This window comes from Hipposideros armiger, unplaced genomic scaffold, assembly GCF_001890085.2.
Source record: "Hipposideros armiger isolate ML-2016 unplaced genomic scaffold, ASM189008v1 scaffold_55, whole genome shotgun sequence".
Classification (NCBI taxonomy): Eukaryota; Metazoa; Chordata; class Mammalia; order Chiroptera; family Hipposideridae; genus Hipposideros; species Hipposideros armiger.
The window spans coordinates 626464-647517 of record NW_017731405.1 but is presented as its reverse complement, the minus strand read 5'-3'; the positions used below and the strand labels follow the sequence as shown (position 1 = coordinate 647517).

The 21054-nt window shown below is 38.4% G+C and overlaps 1 protein-coding gene across 2 annotated transcripts in view; it reads right to left on the bottom strand.

Annotated features, from left to right (window-relative positions):
• The window catches only part of HOMER1 (homer scaffold protein 1), a 130467-nt gene extending 109788 nt beyond the window's left edge, over positions 1–20679 (bottom strand). The window contains exons 1-2 of one of the 2 annotated variants that reach the window (XM_019641018.1): positions 19674–20679; positions 14433–14580 (exon numbers count right to left, since the gene is read on the bottom strand). In XM_019641018.1, the coding sequence (XP_019496563.1) occupies positions 14433–14467 (35 nt within the window). In that variant the 5' untranslated portion in view covers positions 14468–14580; positions 19674–20679. The remainder of the gene's footprint in view (positions 1–14432; positions 14581–19673) is intronic. The other variant, XM_019641019.1, reaches the window with a different exon arrangement.
• Positions 20680–21054: the final 375 nt, after the last annotated feature.

The window sequence follows — 21054 nt, the reverse complement described above, 5'->3', positions numbered from 1 at the left end:
CCGGGAAGAGCGCAATGATGGTGCCAACTTGGGCCAGTGAAGCAACGTCCTCTACACCTAGACTGAAGAACAAAAGGACAGCAACTTGTCTGTTCCCCTTCCCCCAATTCCCCAATAAAAATCTTTTAAAAAAAAAAGAGTCCTTACTTCTTAGTAATACATATTTAATATTGACAGTTAAAATTATATGATGTCTAGAATTTACTTTAAAAAAATCTGGAGAGGGAAAGGCAGTACAGATGAAACAATATGTGTCATATGCAAATAACTATTGAAGCTGGGTGATGGTTACAAAGGGTTTAATTACATAATTACCTTTAGGTTTCTGTATGCTTAAAACTTTTCTTAATACAAAGTTTAAATTTTAAAAATTTAGTTTACCTAAGCTCCCCAAATCCAACCAAGGTGAGACTAAACTCAGGGATGAATGACAGGCTAATGGCTAAGTATAAAATCTCCGCAAGTATTTTGCTTTCTCCTTAAAGAGCATACAACACAAAAGCATGTAAGTTAGAACAGGGATTTATGAGACGTGGTTAGGCAGCACCTCTAGCACTATCTGGGGAAGGGGGGCCTGACATATGTGAGTGCTCAGTAGAGATCAATGATGCATTGAGACTTTGTAGCACTGAACGTCCAATCAACTATCCTTACTCATCAAGCAACCTTCTGATTGCAATTTGGCTTCCACTGTGGCCAAATTTTTTTCTATAAAAATTTTTTTTTCTATAAAAAGTGTATTTCTAATGACTTACTAATAAATTGCCATTCCAATTATATATCAGTCTCTTTTGAGTTTTCATAGGGTAAAACAGTCCATAGAGTCTAAAATCAAACTTCCTAAGTAAATAATTAGCAAACTAAAAAGCCCAGACTTTACAATCTGATGACCATACCAAAATATTGTCAACTTTTCACCATGGACCTTTCTCTGCTTTATTATACATCCTTCACAAAGTAATAGAGCTATCCACTGGTCCTAAAATACGAGTATGCACCCTTTGTAATAGAAAATAAATTTCAAATGTAATAATAGTTACCGTGCATTGAGTAGCTATTAGTACATCAAGCACTAGATCCTTTGTGTACATTTCTGTTAAATCTTAAAACTGGATGGGATACATGTCATTTCCATTTTACAGGTGAGGAAAATGACATAAGTGACCTATTCAAGATCACACAGTCAGGCTGAGGATGGAGCAAGAATTTGAACCTAGATCTGAAGTTAACCAAAGCACCTCTTAAATTGTTGTAGACTAAATAGATTCTTGTGGTTTTGCATGGTTAAAAAGCCCAAAATTTCAATCTCTCGGAATGCACGTTTAATAATTTGAGTACCTAGTGAATGCCAGGTATTCTGTTAAGAGCTGCTGGGAATTTACAAAGAGGAACCATGCACACATCCTATTCTCAAAGAGGTTTCATCTAGAAAAAAAAAGTTTTTTAATGGAAGACAAGAGTAGAATGTGATAAATGCCATAGGAGAGTTAATATAAAATGCAACGAGGATTCAGAAACGGGAAAGATCAGAATTTCAAAAGAAACTTATAAACTCGTCAAACAGCCTATTTTTTAAGCTGCCTTGAACTAATGGATTACTGTTCTAACTGGTGGAGATTGCTCTTTCTAGAGGAAAGAACACAAGGCCAAGCAATAGAAGGCGAGGCTCTCCCACCAGCTAGTACTGGGATGTGGGCAAAGCCCTCAGCTGCCTCACTTAAAAATAACAGAGGCACCAATTTACAAGAGGTTATTTCTGTACCTGAACACAAAGGGGGAGATAAGACATTAATAAAAAAAATTAAAAAATAAAAAAAATTTAAAAAAAACCAGAATTATCTCTGAAGTTCTTTCCTCCATTTACATGAATTCTTTCCTCCATTTACATGAAAAGTCTACTTGAAAAGGTTAATATAACTCCAATTTTTAACTTATATGCAAGTTTGACCAAATATTCGAAATCACTAAAAGAGAGAAACAGCCCCTCTGAGGTCAAACTAGTATTTCTACTGCATAGATGCAACATTTTTAAGTGAGCCGAATTTTCACTCTGCTGCTTAAGATCCTCCAGGGACTCCCCCGCCATGACCTACACGGCTGATTTGCTGAGGGAACATATGAAGCCCCCTAGCACAACTTGATGTGTAGCCCCTAGCAGTAACTGGCTAAGCAGATAAAGGGTGTGGAGAAAAATATTCTTAAACACTTGTCATGTACCAAGTGGTTGCTCAATAAATAGTGGTTAAATAAATTAAAAGACAAGTCCCTGCCCTCAGGATTTTTACAGTGTAAATAATGCTACCATAAGAATTTATAAACACGTTTTTAGGTAATAAATATGAGCACATTTCATTTTTGTGGGTTCTTCACTTAAATTTTTATATATTAAATTCCAATCTGAGTAACTTAACAATATCTGACCTGAAATATTCCCATATCTGATGAACATGTTTAATAAAAAAGACCAAATCAGATACTTAGTATATACTATTCTGTAGACTTAATATGATGATCAATATGATAGCTTACCTATACAGAAGAGTTTTCATAAAAACAGTGTTATTTATTTAGGTGTACCTTATAAAATTTATTATAGAATTAGTGATTATTCCTATTATATATAATATTTAAACTTCAACTTCCTTACTGAGAAATAGTATTTTCATGGTTCTATCCAGGCCCCCCCAAAGCAGCATATTTCAAGATAATCAATGAAATTAAAACATTAAGCAGATAAGTTCTTTGGACGTAAAATAGAAGAGGAAACGGAATTTTAATGGGTATTTGATTAGAAAAGCACAGATAAAATCTACAAACTTATTTCTGGCCTTCAGGAGTACAAAAACTTAATTCTTTTCATATTCTCTAGAAGTTAAAAAAGTAAAATTCAGCTAAGTACCAGAAATGTAACTGTACAACAACCATAGTAATAGCTGTGATCTACTGAGTAGCTACTATATGCCACAAAACACTGTAACAACCTTGTTTGTATTTTATCCTTTTATGTTCACAATGCTATCCCAATTTTACAGACAAGGAAACTGAGACATACAAAACGTTAGTAATATATCCAAGATCACAGAGCTAAGATCAATAATTTAAATGCAGCCCACTGCTGGTTCAAGAGACCTACCTCACTTGATTGCTAATCTACTCTGTACTGTGTTATGCTAGGCTAGGCTAGGCTATGTGATGCTATACCACAGGTATAGCTTCTGTGGCCTAAATCCAGCTCCCAAGGTTTAAAAAAAAAAAAAAACACTTTAAAAAATGGTACAAGTCCCATCAATTTAGAGCTCGATGATGAAATTACATTTTATAGAACAAAGGGTAAAGTAAAAGTTATTTCATTTTGAAACCCATCTCTTAACTGATTCTCACTACTATAAAAGAGAAAAATACTGCTCAATTCACTAGCAAAGACATATTCCTTCAGCATGAAAGTCCCCATAAAAACAATAAAACGCTATCCAAGCTGTCATCATAAGATTAGAATTAGCAAAGGGGTACAGGTACTTTGAGTGACTAGAAATTAAACAAAAGCCTACCCTGTCCTGAAAGATTAAAAATATTTACATTTATCAAAAGAAAGATAAGACAACTTAAAATTGCAAAATTGCTTCCAAAACAGTAATATACTGAGTTCTCAGTAGGAATCATAGTAATATTCAGTGCTTATTATACAAGCCAATTCTGCAACTTTCCCAGAAGAAAGAACATACTTATTAAAGAACCCCTCTACACTCTGGTTGCCCATGAGGGCATGTATGTTGTGTATGATTACAGGGCACGAGCAGGGATGAGAAGATAAATATTAAGTGTAGTCTCAGACCTCAGAAGAGCTCCAAGACTTTCCACAGGACTAGGTTGCAGGATGTTTTCCACAGAGAAGACAACAAATGTTAAAAAAATTGGTGGTATTCTGGCAAACTTAACACTTCGGTTGGTTTCCCAAGATAATAGAATGTTCCCTATAGAAGGAAAAGAGCAATTGGGGGGGGGGGGGGAGTGGTATATTAAAATAACTCTAAATAGAATGTTACAAAAATTAGACATACCTCTATCGCGCTGATCAAACTTCTCAAAGTAAGGTTGTTAAAGGACCTCTACTTACCTGATCTAATAGATACTTCCTGCCTCATTTGATCCTGGCGACTCAATTCTTGAAACTCCCTTTCGTGGATTTTTGACACTGTTTTCACTGTTTTAGCCAGGCAGCTCTCTCTCTCTCAGCTCCTTTGCCGGCCCCTCAGATGACTCCTCCTCCAGAAAAGCCTGATCTGCAATTTTCTATAAATACCCCAAATGAACACGCCCACAATTCATAATCTCAGCCATTATTTACATATTCTGATCATTTCCCAAACTCTAGCCTCAGCCCAGTTTTCTTTTCTTGAATACCAGACCTAGGTATTCAACTATGACATTCCCATATGGAATGCCATAAATGAATACTTCAACTTTGACTCAATTCACCTCACCTCACCTTACCTCACCTCACCTCACACTTGTTTCTCTTCTGTTTCCCCATCTCAACTAATGTCTGACCAAGTCGATCTCCTTACCCCTCCACAGCTATTATAGTTCACTGTCAGCTCCTATGGATACTACTACTTACATCTCTTTTGAATCCAGCCTGTTCTACTCTTATCTTAATTCAAACCACTATTCTGGACTAAACTGTGGCAATTAACCTATTACAGTTAAATGTTAGGGTCTCCAAGACCCCCATCCATTTCACACACACACACCCCTCCCACAATTCCAAAACTTCCTCCATATTTCAGCCTGAGTAGTTAATCTAAAACACAAGCATTATAATAATTCTACAAGCTTAAAATTGTTCCTTTGCTCAACATCATTTAAAGCAATGGCTTCTAAAGTGGGGTACAGGAAGAAGTTAATTTTCTCCTCTTTCATTTCTATTTTTGTGTATGTTTCAGAGTATAGATATACACAAGTAGGACATGTAATTTATAAATATGCATGTATGAAGGAATATGCTCAAAATCTTTCATTGATATGGCTGCCACATCAAAAATATGTGGAGCTCACTAACCTAGAGGAAAAGCCAATCCTCTAACATGACACACAGTCATCATCTCGCCCTGTACTACCTTTCTAGTCAAATCTACTTTCACACCATAACTGAGTTATGCCAAGCTACCTTAACTTTCTATTGATAACTAGCATATATTGCCTTTGAAGCTTTACCGCCCCACGTCCCAAACTTCCCATCAACTCCTGTTTGATCTTTAAGGCTCAAAACCAACATAACTGGCTATGTGAAGCTTTCTCTGACCTTCCCAGACGGAGGTGGGCACTTCCTTCTCTGTGCTCTCAAACACAAAGTACATCTCTATTGTAGCACTTACATCACAGTCAAGTAATTTCTTGTTTACATGGCTGTCTACTCATCTTTGTAGTGCCAATGCCTAGCATGACTCATGACACAAATTAAGTGCTTAGTGTTTGTTACAAGTGCTCAAGAGGCACAGTGTTAGGGGATAAACTGTAGCAACACCTCAGTTACCCAACAGAATTGAGAGAGTAAGTGCTTTGTTTTGCTGAGGTTTGGGATGATGATGAATTTTAACTTTTTAATTTTAAGATATGCTTACATCATGTATTTAATTTTCAGGAGTTGGTAACAGAGAGATTTTTAGAAAGCCAACACTTTATCATCCACTAAATTCTAATCAATTAACCGTCAACAGTGTCAACACATTCTGAAAGATGCCTTATATAAATTCAAATGCTAACCCTCAGTGATTCTGGTCAAACATGGCAAATTAACTGCACACATTTATCTTCCTTTTCTGAAATTCCACTAAAATGAAAGTGAAGGGGAAAAGAAGGTATAAACCCATAACACCAAAGAATAGAAGTGACACCAGTGCATAAGTTATTTTAATACAGTTTTGAAAGACGTAGTTTTGAAAGAAAGAATAGCACCTGACTTGGCAAAGCTAAGGAAACGAAAGTACCTGCAAAGAGGCAACTGGAAGTGAACGACCTGCTGGCCGGAATGCAGAGGCAAAGGAACTGCAGAAGGTATGAGGTATGGGTCTGAAATTGGAGAGCTGATTGCAAGTTTACATAACAAAGCAATGAGAAACCCCTCCCCCCTCCCCACCCTCCATAGTGAAGCAGCTACTTTTTCCAATAGCAGATGACAAGGGTAAGGCCTAAAATAAGAGCCCTGAGAAAAGGGATGCAAACCAAGCAATGCTGCCTCAAAAACCCACCCCTCCACCATTTTCAGATTACAGCAGGTACTATGCCCCCTAGGTAAACAATGGAAGCATATACTTACCTTGCTCTCAGAATGCCAAGAGGTGTATACACTGGACGATAGCTCTCTAGAGAAACTGAACAGTCTCAGAGAAAAGACCAACAATCTCAGAGAATAGATCTCTACTTATTGATACCCTGGGGCCCACCCAAGAAAAAGACCAGTTCACTGCCTAAATGCCTAATATGAAGCTGACTGGGGAGAGGCCTCACTTGAAATCACAGAATGCTTCTAATCAGCGTTTTAGTATCTCATTCTTATGTTTAACTGAGGATCACCAGGTATTCCAGGAAAGCTTCCAACATGAAAGAAGAAACTGAACAAGCAAAAAAGGAACACAAAAGAAAATTTAGGGAATAGAAAACAAAACTTCAAAATGCTCTAAATGTCCTCCAATAAATGAGATGTTGAGAAAGACTTGGAAATTAAAAATTACATGGAAATTAAAAATCCAACAGAAGTGTTAGAAGATGAAGTCAAGGAAATTTCCTTAGAAGGCAGAATAAAAAGAAAAAGTAGATAAGACAAAAAGGAGGTCTAGCATCCAACTAATAGACAGTTCATAAGAGAAAATATATATGTAAGATACTTTTGAAACATAGAAGAAAATGTCCCAAACTTAGGGGAGTTGACAGATTGAAAGGACCCAACAGTGGCCAAAAGAACATATGGTAAAAAAAATAAAAAGCAAAATATAAAATAAAATAAAATAATTTTTTTTAAAAACCCACACCCTAACATCCTCAAATTTTTGAACAGCAGAGAAAAAAAAAAAGAAAAAGAAAATCCTAAAAACTTCCAAAGTGGGGGAAAGTCACACATGAAGGAACAGGAATTTTTAAAAAAGCAGCCTTCAACAGGTAAACTGGAAGCTGGAAGACAGTAGATCAGTACCTTCAAAATAATGAGAGGAAATTACTTCCTGTCTAGAGATCTACATTCAAACAAGCAAGGGTGGGGGCAGGGAAGACACTTTCATATATTATGTCTCAAAAATGTTATTTCCTACCTAGCCATTTTCAGGTAACTACAGGAAAACGAGCTTCAGTAAAACAAATGGGTAAACCAAAAAAAAAACAAAAACAAACAAACATAGTGTCCAGGAAACAGGAAATAAAATGCCCCCTGTTCCCCCAAAAATAAAAAATAAATAAGGAAAGGTCTAGTATGAGGAATACAAAGTATGCCTAAGAGTAACCAATCCATATTGGAGCAGGAGTGCAGAGGGCTATAGATTTTTAAAAGTTAAAAAAATGAAATGGATATATTGATATTTGAGCATTTGGAAAATATCCATTGGTACTCAACGTGATTGATGTAGCAGGCAGAATTCTAACATGGCTCCTACATTACTGCCCCCTGGTGGACACTTTCTGCACAGAACTCTTCCCTTGAGTGTGCACAGAAGGGTTGAATAGGATGGGATAACACATGGGGTGATTAGGTCACTAATCTGTTGACCTTCAGTTAGTCAAAAGGGTGGTTTTATCCTGAATGGCCCTGACTTATTAGGCGAATCTTTTAAAAGAAGATGAAGCAACAGAGTGGGGTTCCTCCTGCCGGCCTTAAAGACACCCTCTTTGAGTCCGATAGCTGCAAAGAGCTAAATTCAGCAACCACCACATGAGCTTTGAAGAAGACCTTGATCCAGAGATGAGACTGGTCCCAGATGCCACCCTGACTGCGGCATCGTGACAGAAGACCCAGTTAAGGTGCCCAGACTTCTGACCTCCAAGAACTCTGAGATAAATGGGTGTTGTTTTAAGCCACTCAAATTGTGGTAATTTGTCACACAGCAATAGAGAACTAACATGATAGCATGTGAACAAACAAAGCAGAATAAATATCTAGAAGAAAAGCATACGTCCTCCAAAAGCATAAAACTTCAGGAGTCAAAGCAGTGTTGGGTAGTTTTAAAAATAATACATTTAGAAATGCCTGAAAGCAGAAGTTGCTCTCAATAAGAACTGTGAAGTACTGCTGAAAGTAATCAGGTTTAAAGAGAGAGGGATCAGTTTCAAGTTGTCCTGGATCTTATAGCTTATAAAAAATAGATACGAGGCTCAATCAGGGTTTTTCTCCTCAGTTCAAAATTCTCATTATTGCAAGCAGGGAGAAAGCAAGCTTCGATAATCTTTGAAGCTTTCAACAAAGAAGTTTCTCACATGTAAGCTTCATCTATCAAATGCAATGACTCTTAAAGGAAGGTCCTTGGACCAGCAGCATCAGCAACCCCTGGGAATTTGTTAGAACAGCAAATTCGTGGGCCCCGCTCCCAGAAGCAATGAATCAAAAACTCAGGGTGAAGCCCAGCAAACTGTGTTTTCAACAAGCTCCTTAAGTGATTTTGATGCAGGTTCAAAATTAAGAACCACTAATTTAATGTTCGTTTCTGCCACTGCCCAGCTATGCTCCTTCTGTTGTCAAGAGTGTAAGCATTTCTAAACTTACTGTAGCTGACCTAGATTAAAGTATCACAGTCACTAGCACATGGTAGGAGCTCAAAAAAATGTTGGCTAAATAAATAAGAGATTAGGCTCCAGCTGCATTTCTTTCACCAGAAGGTTTTTAGAACACAATGGATACGTCTTTAGGCAGGACATGTTCTCTTACTTTCCCAGGGTCCCCACCCGTCCCTACCGCCTTCTACCTTATATGTTCACACATGTGCTGCCCAGCCAATGATAGCATCCCAGTCTGAGACCTTTGGGGGAAATAAGTCAGAAAGAAGGATAATTTTAAACCTGGATACAATATGATCCAAACTTCTCTCACGAATTCTAGGGAATCAAGTAACTCACAGTTACCACATGGTGAAATTGTATATAACTGTATATAACTGTATATAATCCTTCCACTTGTGGGTCTCCTGATCCAGCAGTAAGCCCTAAGAAAAGTATTATGAGGTAACATCTCAAGCTTTCTTTTTCTGGTCTGAAGTCTTCAGAGAAGTATACCCTGCCTACTTCTACTTAAGTCTTCCAGAGGCTCGTGTGCCCAGTAACTACAAGAGCAGTTAACAGAACTTTGACTGATGGGAATTTATAATTTAATATCAATTCTATACCAAGCACATGTAATATATAATTTAATAGCAACTCTATACCAAGCACATGTAATAACATCAAATCATTTATGAAAAAGATTTCAATGTACTCAAAATATAATGCATTGAGCAGAGATTTAAGTCCACTAAAATTAGATGGTTTCTTTCACAACCGTTTAAAAGGAAAACACGATACATTTAATGAACTCACCACAAAGATACTCAGCTTGCACTAAATTAGAATTTTCCTTTTTTTTTAATACGAGGGATTAGATACCCCTTTCTAAATGAGCCTCTACATATGTGAGCATCCATTTAGAATCTCCTGAATTAAGTTAATAGTCCTAAAGATATAGCACATGCCATTTCAGAGCTGCATAACCTTCCATAAGTGACATTTTCCTTTGAGCGCTGTCTCCTTATCCATAAAAAGGAGATTAGTACTAATACTCTGATACCTGACAGCAGGACTCCTTATACTTAAAAAAGAAACCACTGTTGCTATCATTAGAGTAACTACTTCTTTAGCCAATTTTGAAAAGAAAAATGAAATAAAATGATACAAGCAAGCTATGACTGATACAAGCATATCAGTATCTATATGCAGGAACAGTGGTCCTGATAGCTTTGCACTGTAATATCAGCATATTTTAAGTATTCCCACCCCTAAAACCCAAGAGAAGTTCTGAAACTTAACATACTCATCATAGAGAAGCAAAAATTTTAGAAAGACTCAAAAAAACTTTCACTTATTTCCAGAAATAAAATATGGTAGCACTTTAAGGAATGTCCTTCAAATCTTTTTTATGCATAAACAGACATATTTTATATAGTTGAGGTCATAAAGAATATAGAATTTTGCATCCTAGTTTCTAACTGACCACCGCACCATCTTTGAAAACGTTCTTCAGGCTAGCTCCCTACAATATGAATAGACTATAGTTTACCCACAGAATATATACTAATTACTCAGAATATACTAAAATAGCAGCAAATAAAACTAAATAGCAATACTGTCATGAATGCGTTATTACGTATTTCCCTCATGCTAACATAGGTATAGCAATAAAGATCAATGTAATATTAATAAAATACTAAATGAAAGCAACGATGAAAATAAGACAACTAAAATTAGTGGAGTAAGGGGGAAAAGCAGCCTGCAAGATTCAGAACTATTTTTTTTTTTTTATGGTTAGTTTCAGGTGTACAGAAGAATGCAATAGTTATCCTTTTCACCTCTCACACGGAAACAACCGCCCTCCCTAGAACTATTTTTTTTTTTTAATCAGCAGAACCTAAAGATAGAGTTTAAGGGTGACTTGAGAGAGATCCCATTCAGCTGAATGTATACAGATCCCTGGGCAATACGGACTAAACAAGAGTAGGTGGAATCCTCATTCTGTAAACATCTCGGGAAACTGGCAGGGTGATTAAGCAGAGCACATGAATTTTAATGTTAAAAGCCATGTGATAGAGATTCATGACAACAGAGTAGGGCAGAAAACAGCAGTTTTACAAAATAAGCAAAAAGGAAGCACAGAAAGGTCAAGGGATAGGTTGAGCGCGCTCAAATGTTGTAGTAGGTTCAAAATAATTGTCCTAAGTTTCGTAATGTATAGACTTAGCGTCCACGAAGGAAGACTGACTGACAGAAATTTTCTAACGTTGAGTACTTTGAGCTCTTTGATAGTCAAATCCACTTAAGATAATTTCCTAGAGACTGTTATTAAGGGCCCAATGGGGGAAGCTGAAAGTAACCAAGGCAGAAAATTCTAACTCACAAAAAAAGCATTATTCAGAATAACCCTCTTAAACTTCTTACTTATAAATACTTAAATGAAACAGAAGGAAGACAATAACTGCTTAAATAAGATTGAGGTGTACTTAAAAGGTGAAAGGATCCAACATTTACCTAGGAAAATTACCAGAAAAATAATTGGTACATCCCACCATATACTCAACTGCTAAAAATCAGCATTTCCTGCATACTAAAAATGGGGTCTAATCCCCCAGATCCTTTCAACTTATACTGCACATGTGTGCCATACTATGCACTAGGTGGTTAGGTCCATGTATAATTAGTACCCACAGAGATCTGTACCAGAGCTGTAGCTCTCAGCTCATTTCGGGGTTTTTTTGTTTTTTTGTTTTGTTTTGTTTTAGCTGAGCCATCCTGCTACCTGTTGGCAGCTCAGCGGCTGCTCAGCTCGGGCTGGACTCGAACCGCTGTTGCTCAGAGATCAAACTCTTGAGCGAGCTCTTAACCAACTGAGCCACTCAGCNGCAGCTCAGCGGCTGCTCAGCTCGGGCTGGACTCGAACCGCTGTTGCTCAGAGCTCAAACTCTTGAGCGAGCTCTTAACCAACTGAGCCACTCAGCGGGCCCCTTCAGCTCATTTCTATTAAGGCTCTCCTACTAAAGATAAGGACAAGTTAGGAGCCAGCCATTCTGTGGGGTGGGGTGGGGAGGGGAAGTCAAGGGCACTCTCTTCTACAGCTCTCTGGACTCTGAGGCATGTGAACACATGGATCCAGATGTACCAATAGACGTGACAAAATAAACATGACTTAAAATGACCTTATAAAGGAATGAAAGCTGCTTTGGTTATCTGTGGTTTCCCAATACAGTTTTTTGTTTGAGTGTACTTTCTATCTAACTCCTGTTTGGTAATTTTACAAAAAAGCCCTCAATTCTTACAACTGCTCTGCCTTGAAGAACTAGTGCCAACCCTTTTCTAAGATAGCATGGAAATGCTTCATGTTTTATGGAAGAACATTAAAAGAAAATGTCCATAAAGCAAAGCTATTTTTTTAAGCTAATATTAGGTGTTAAGGGATTACGGTGATTCTTTTAAAAGCTAGAGAAAGTGCAAAGGTAAACTGTTCTAGAAAGAGAAAATACTGACTAGGTTGCTAAGTTTATTTTATAAGTAATTTTATTTTCTGATACAAGAAAGACAATATTGACTTTTTGCCTTCCTCCAGTAGCCTGCGTTAAAAGATAGTTAAGTATAAATGAAATTCAGTTCTTAATTGAGTCAAATATTAGTTTAACATATTTTGAATTCTTTTAGCTGTACAAGAGCCATTTTGTCACAATCCAATATTGTGGAAAAAAAACCTCATGAGAATAGTTTCATTTTTTCTTTTGCAAGGTCACTAAAGGATGCCCCTGCAAAAGTAATTTTAAATTATACTTACCCCAATAAAATTGATTCTAAATTATACTTACCAGAGAAGTCAGATTTTTTTTTTTAAACTTTTTCAAACAAGATGAGAAATAAATAAAATACAAGTGGAGGGAAAAGGTAAAGCATAAAATCGATACTATATATACATGTCAATAATTTTAACCTTTTCCCTCAAAAATGTTGCTTAAAACAAGCAGCATTGACTCGTATCAATTTTATCTCTTTTTCTCAGATATTGTATTAGGTAGCATAGAAATGACCAATGTGTTAGAATTATGATTAATGGGGAAAGGAGAATCAAGATACAATTAAGAGCATAAGTTCACTGATAAATCTGTCTCTTTTAAGAGTGATGGTGGGTATATCCTAATTTTATAGTACAGAGCAGTAGACTGTAAAAATTAAGGTTTTTTGCCTTAAGTTAAGTTTCTAACTATACAATTTTATTCACCTGCTAAAAACCATTGAATGATCAGCTTTTAAAAAGTTTTACCTATTCCTGCAATGCCCAGTTAGTAAGTTTATCTCAATTCTTGCAGATAGGCTAAAATTTACATAATTTTATCACATGGAGATTCTTTTGAAATAAAGATAGTGAGCCTAAAACCTTTCAATGCCTCAAACACGCTAAAATTTTCAAAACTTAACGGATAAATCTTCTTGATCTCTAGGAAAATCTAGTTTTTTTCCCAACACAATCAATCTCATAAACTACAGGGCACTTTAGTGTGTGAGCTGCAGGTCATAAGGCATTACAAATATGCAAAAAACAAGACACTACATACTTCATTCAAGTACCCAGATCCTAATTGAGAAATAAAACTATTTCAAATGTCTTATATTCAGTCATTTAAAAATGTTATCAGAAAACATTAAATATTTGGAACTCATTTTCCCTGCTCTTCTGACCACTTAGCTGGATTAATCCTAAATAACTAAACAAATATTTCACCTAAATACCAGAGGTCTGAAAAAAATAAAAATCACATGGCTGTAGGGAGGTTGAGTGTTTTGAGATTTAAGCACCTTTTTTCATCTGAGACATTCACTTAAATCTAAACTGAGTTTACAAACTATGTATGAAGACAGTTTCTTTAGTCATCCCTTAACTGCCATAAATAACATTTCAGGCAGGTGATTAGCCTAAATCAACTTCCATGATTCCCTAATCCCCCAAAAAGAAAAGTCACACTAGTCAGGTTTATAGTGTGACCTCATTTCAAAATTAATCAATTATTGTACTTAGCCAAAATTAAGAGATCCCCTTAAACATACCCTTTATATATTTATATTTTGAAAAGAATTTTTTTTTGTATATACACTTGTTTTCTCATGATAGGTCTGCAAGTTTGTTGTGAAAGTTTAGTAATTCTATTTGAAGGCCAGTAAGTCAAAATAAAGAAATAAAATTACAAGTGAAAGAAATAAAAATAGGATCAATAGGATGTTTCCTAAAAAGATTCTGTTTACTACATAATGTGACCAATCAAAATGACATCATATATCTTGTTTTTAAGAATTACATAATCATATCCTAATGTGCTACTCATAATCACTATTTCATATAAAAACCTCAGGGCTGAACCAAAATCATTGTATACATGATATCCATTCTGTCTCCCAAATGATCTCAGCTCTAATATTTGCTCCTCCCAGAAGTTAATTTACTTAGTGTAACCAACATTGACTAGTTTCTAGTCTCACTAAGAACTCTGCACAAATACTCAAGTACCATAATCCTCTGATTCAACCTGTATCCTGCTGAATAGGTAACAATATGTTTAAATCTCTACAATAGGATCTCGTTTTTTAAAAAGACATCATAAAATACCTTTAAATAATAATATTCCTACATCTTGGCATGATAACACAAATTGCTATCCATATAGAGATCATATTACCTGTTAGTTGAAAGTAGATGGCCTACCCATCCCATCACCACCACATTTGGAAAAGAAAATTCCTCCTCCTCCTCCTTCAACTTTTTTCAGGGGGATAAAGAGAACCTCAGATGAATATTGCCAATCCCAACATGGAAGCAAACAGAAGCTGGGAGATAAGGAGGAAATCGCAGAAGCAAAGTTAGAGAGATGGCAGTTTAGGGGTGGGAGTGGGCTTACATTTTTTTCCACTACCTTTACGTAGGTAAATGCACTGTAGCCAGGGGAAAAGCCATGAGAATCCATTGCTATTATCCCTGCCTGAGTCAGTAGGACAAAGGAAAATGGGATGAAGTCACAAGGAAAAAAAAATAAGAGCAAAATGGAACCAGTTAAAAGTCCTCAGAATATGAAACAGATTATATACTGGGGGCAAGCACATTTGGAAAGAGAAAGAGTGATCCTGCCCATGTATAATAATGTTACCTTGAAAACATCCAAAAACAAAAAATGAGTTCTTTCAAAATTTCAGTAAGAGTGAGGTGGGCTCAATTATTCCATTAACATGTGCAAAAACAAACCTATTTTCATGAAAGTTCTCATCACAAGAAAAAAAATTGTAGCTATGTGAAGTGACGAATGTTAACGACACTTATGGCAATTATTTCACAATATGTACATGTGTCAAATCATTACATTTATATATCTTAAACAAATACAATGTTATATGTCAATTATATTTCAACAAAACTGGGGGGAGTGGGGAGAACCTATCTCAAAATATGCAAACTCTTCTTCTACTCTTCTTAAGGTTGAGAGCCTCCTGGTACATGTTGATAGATATAAAATTATAAGTCTATGTTAGTCACGGGAGAAATAACTTTTCAGCTTACAAGGCAAATGTTACTGGCAATGCCAAGTACCCTTTGATTACTTGCTTGATATAATTTTTTAAATGTTCTCACTCTTACTATCCACGTAGTTTGTATGACAGCTACAAATTCCTTTTTAAACCCAAATTCATTGTTTCATGGCCCATCTGAGTGGGCAGCTCTGCTAGGAACATACCATGCCATTTCCTACATTTTTTACCTCTGCACATGAAATGCCCTAATCCTGAAAACGTTCCCCTTAGACAACCACACACAACACATCACCATCCCTCCCCACCCTCCACCCTGGAATTTTCCAGGGCCTGCCCAGCTATCAACTTCCCCTACCGAGCCAAGGTTTGTTGCTCTGGCTTGGTGTTTCCACAGGACACAACATACAAAACCAAATTTTAAGTGATTTTTGAAACTGTTTTCTCACCCTACTTCCCTGACCCTACATGTAACTACTCTACTGAAGGCCCATTAGTGGTTCCCACAGCCAAGAGCAGTGTTTTTCTTATTACCAGTTGCTACCACTGGGTTGTTAAATCAATTTACTGAGTCCCAACTGTCATTCTTTCTTAAAAATAGAATAGAAATACCAGAATGCATCACACAAAGTGTATTACTTTGTGACATTTTATCATTTATATATGTGTGCACCAGGTTTTAAGGTAAAAACATGTATCTTACTATAATGGACCATTGCCAATAAAAGCTTGAAATACACCAGTTTTTGTTTGGTCTACAAAGCCCTCTAACTTGGCCCCTGCATAAGACGCTAGGCCTATCTCTTGCTATACCCCCAAAAAGCCCAGTTCGTCATGTCAAACTTCTTTGTAGTTCCTTATCTTAGTACCGTCAACCCCCTGCCTTGCAAGCCCTCTCATTTGTCTAGAAGTCCCACCTGTACTCATCTTTCATTATTTGATACTTATTACCTCCTCTACGAAAGCTTTTTCATCCTTCCCCCAGCAGGTAATGCCACACAGACACACATTTTGTACCTCTAGGAAGAATTATAACCTACAGTACAGCCCTTAGACATTTCACTGTACTTTTTAATGTTAGGCTTGATGGTCTTCCCAATTTCTAAACTACAAACTCCCTGAGCACATTTTACTAGTCTCTGTATCAGCAGCACTGAGCTGCTGTACATGCCACAGGAGAGGGGTTCAAAACTGGTAAAATGAACAAATAAAGAATTAAGGACTCGCATCTAACTTCTCTGTTAGAAACGACTGCCTTAACAACAAGGCCCATTCACACTGCAGGGCTGGATCAAGATTTCCTCATTTTTGCTACAGTAGCTCCCAGAAAGCAGCACACAGTAGCCTAAGGCAGAAAGAAGAGGTGTCAGCTTCCTCTCTCAGCAAAGAAGGGACTCAGTTCAGGTTGCAATGCAGCAGCACCCACTTCCAGGCTTCAGGAAGTTATCTAGGGAATGCAGAGAAGAGGGTTTCCAGAGGTTCCCACAGGCAGGTGAGATAAGTCAGAGACAGCATTATCAGACCTCATCAGCAGGGCGTCACATTTTATACAGAACTCTTAAGGGGGGCAGGGAAGTGGGTTCTCTATTCCCTTGCTGATGGCACTAAGTCGCCAATATGGGCTCAACAAAACAAAAGGTGGCATGAAATAACTCACTGAAGTTACTTGATTTCTGTTGCCTACTCTAATAGTTCTAAAATAGCTACTGACTCACTGCTCTCTTTATGAGATACCGCTTGAAGGGCTGGGGGTCATACTAGCAGGGGCTCCTCATGTGGGCTTGGAAGCTTTTCAAAGCCTTTTTCGTATATACACGAGTGCTCTAATTCTTGGGGGTCTGGGGTACCTACTTCACAAACCAATACTTCAACTGCCTTCACTGTAATTAAAAACAGTGCAGGCAGCATCCAAGATACTTTGACAGACTCTGCCAACTGTCAGTTTCAGCTGTTCTTTTCCGTTTCCACCATAGTTCATAAACTACTATGACAAGAGCCACAGATTTGTTTCTGCCTAAACTCATCACTCATTTTCTTTAAAAATAATTCCTTTTGCTTAAACTTTGCCCCTAGACTTGCAATCATATATATGTACATATATATAATTTAGGCAAAGATAAATTCTTATTGTAACAGTCAAAAATATGTGAAACTCTTCATCCACAAAATTAAATTGTAGACACCTGTCAGAGTAAGGTAATTTAGGACTGCCTGGGTAAAACAGTTCAACCTGTTTCCCTTTGTTTTAAATAGGGGCAAGAGGCTATGCTTATTCCGCACTTATTAGGGATAAACACCTACCAAGTGTAGGAACTTCCACAAATGCCTTCTCTGCATGCTCTCCTCTCCTACTTCCACCTATCCAGCCACTCTTGACAACTCAGCTGAAACAAGTTACTGTCAACAAGAGTCATAGCCCCAAATACAGACTTTCAGAAAAATAATGCCAAAACACTCCTTTGCCTCTCCAGTCCACCTTTAAGACTTTATGAAGGGCAAATAAGATGGTTTATCAAGAAATTTTAATTACACGGACGTATCTAAAACGTGTGCTATGTGTGAGAGCTTATTTGCATATATTAAATACCAGTCACCTTCCTAATTAAGTTCATCTGAGCTTCCCTTGGTAAAATGATGAGCATTCACGCAGCTTAAAGGTTTTGGAAAACCAATTCCTTCCATGATACTACCACTCCACAGCCTAGAGAATGCAGCCTTCCACATGAAAAACTGCAAATTGATTCTTTTTTCCTCTGACATGTTTTAAACAAAAGAGCTGCAGGTTCTCAAGAGAAGCCATATTTCAAAGGTTTTGAATAGTAGTATTTTTCAGTCTTTTCTCTTATTAAAATTGGTGCAATTCATCCAAAACATTTTTCAAATGTCATTGTTTTCCAGCTTGCGTGCTTAAAAGCTGCGTAGAGAAAACAATCTCGCCATCTGAAAGATTTACTTCAAGAAACCAATTAGTAATCATTAAAAAAGGAGAAAAAGAAAACAATTCACTTTTATAGACTGGAAAAGAAAAACTTAACTCATCCAAGTCCTTCATTTTACAGATAAGAAAACAGAGTCCATGGAGGTTAAGTAATTTGTCTCAGATCACAAAGCTACTAGTAACAGCACTAGAAATAGAATGAGGTATTTTAATTGCTCTTAACAGTACCCTAAATCATCCAAGTTATATATGTTCTCAATTGTCATTTAAATTTTTAAATTATTGCTCTTTTTTATTAATTCCTGATGGACTCCTACAACATATGTTCTACATTTTCAAACTTGTTCAATTTAATAAACTTCAAATTCTAACTCCAACAAATAAAGGTACTACCATCTAAGAACTTTCCTCTGAAAGTTTCAAGAAAATAAGTTAGGTGTGCACACCCCTAAACTGTTACAATGAATTTAAAAGCACATACTTTTCCATCACCATCCCTTAACTATACTTTAAATATGTTTGCTCAATCACCATGAAAAGAGGGAGGGTGGGTGAGGAAATTCTGGAAGTTCCTCTTTGACAAAAAGCATCAATAATCTGTCAATGAAATGACTAGATCATTACTCCATTACTAAATTATGGGTTTCTAACTTAAATTAGGAAGTCACTAGCATTGTATCAAGTTACTGTGTGAAGAGTTAATAAAAGGTTGGAAAATGCACCCTTGGTTGACTTTGGATCTGAAAGAAGGTGAAGAGCGGACACTGTTAACACAAATTGAAGACCTGAGCTTAAAAGCAAAAAATTGAAGTGAACATGTTCCTTCAATAAAAAGCTCTTTCCTGTTCAAGCTCCTGTCTACCAAGGGCACCCTCCCTGTGGAGACCACATCAGTAAGACTTTCAGATTTTCGTTTTAATGCCCTAATAAATCAATTCTGCACTTTTTAGCTTTGGCTATTCAAGGGCAAAGCAGAGGGCAGAGAGGGCAACATTGGATCATTTTCAAGTACTGTAGTCTAACCAGTCATTACTTGACAATTATTTATTTGTGCAACTGATTGATTATTCTCAAAGTACTAAGAGAATGCAGTGCTTATGTACTTCTCTGAAAGACACTGGCAACAAAACCTAAGACAACATAATTTTGATTACAAACTGATGCGGCAGTTTGAACAGTAAAACGCAAGTGTGTTGTCTTCTTAAATATTACTTCTAAAATAGTACTATGTTTCTTAACTATGACCTCCGGTATCACTCTATAAAAAAAAATTGTTAAAAGGTTAACACATCTGCTTTAAAAGTATGGCCAGCTTAGCAAGGTGGCAAATTTGTTTGAAAACATAAAACAAGACAATATCCACCATCGCTCAGTATCTCTCTCTCTCTCTCTCTCTCTCTCTCTCACACACACACACACACACACACAGATTAGAAGCTGTGTTAAACACAAAAATCCTTACCCCATTTTGCCCAATGAAAACTTGCTCTGAAGTTTCTGCTCTTCTGCTACGGAATAACTTCCAAAGGAATTTCTCCGTCTGCTGTTTCGCAGTTGCTTTTCCACCCCCCGAGGTCCTTTTCTGGAGGTATGTGGCAATTCAATTAGTTCCCTTAGGTAAAATGATTTCTCTCTCGTAAATACCAAAAACGTTCAAACAAAGGTGGCATTTGCTTATTAGAGTTAAAATGCTGCGCGGAGGAGACAGCGGTCAACCCTCTTCCACAAAATGAGTCTATGTGTCGGAAAACGCAGAATTCAGCTTCCCCGAATCCTACAAAAAGAGTTCCGTGGTCATTTCGCTCATGCCCTCCTCCACACTCACAGAGAGCCAGGTAACTCGGTCTTTTCGGTGGTAAGGCTGCAGGTTCAAATTTCTCGACCACACCAGGTCCCTGGGGGTGGAGCGTGCAACCCAATGCGACGTGCACTTGAGAGATCCCTACGAGAAAATAAAAATCCTAAAAGCAGTAATGCCACTGCTTCCCTGCGCTCACATTAGAAAAAAGCTATGTAGAAAAATCTCCTCCAAGTGCAAACCCGGCAGCTCGCGACGTGCACGGCACTCCACATTGGAATCTGTCTTAAATTTCTCCCCTCCTAAGACTCGGAGCAGAGAGGAGGTGGAGAGGAGGAAGAGAAGGCTGGGCAGGATCGATTCATTCTCCCGAGAATAAACGGAGCCATTTCCAGGCTGGCAGCAGGCTGGGGGCGCAGCGCACACTGGAGAGCAGAGGGAGGGGGCCCGATCCCACCTCCCTCAGCCCCTGCCCGCCCCCCGCCGCCGAGCACAATGGAGCCCGGCTCGCGCCCGACCCTTCATTCGCGGCTGCCCCCTCTTCCCTCCTCTCTTCGGAGCACCGCAGGTCTGAGGCTCCAGTCGGCGGAGAATGAATGAATCAGAGCGCCAAGCGCCACGCCACCCCCGGCACCCTGCCCCTGCTCCGGGGCGGGCCGAGCGGCGGAGGACGGCGCCGAAGGATCGACGGGCGCGCGTTCCACGCCGGGAGCAGGAGAGCGGGCCTCCACGCCGCGGGAGGGCGGCCGCCCCGGTGCCCCCACCCCTGCTCCGCGCCTCTCCCGCTCCGCGCCGCCGCCACGCGCCGCCTCACGGTCCCCGGGCCCCGCCGCCGCCTCCTCACACCTCCATCACCGCCAGCCTCCGCCGGCCTCCAGCTCCCGCTCAGCCGAGCAGCGCCGACCCGGGTGGCCCTGAAGCCCGCTGCTGCCTCCGCCTTCACCGGCCGATCGCAGAGTGCAGGGCGCCCCTTCCCGGGTCAGCGCCGCCCGCGTGAGCCGAGCGCGGCGGCAGAGCTGGCTGCGGGCGGGGTGGGGGGTGGGAG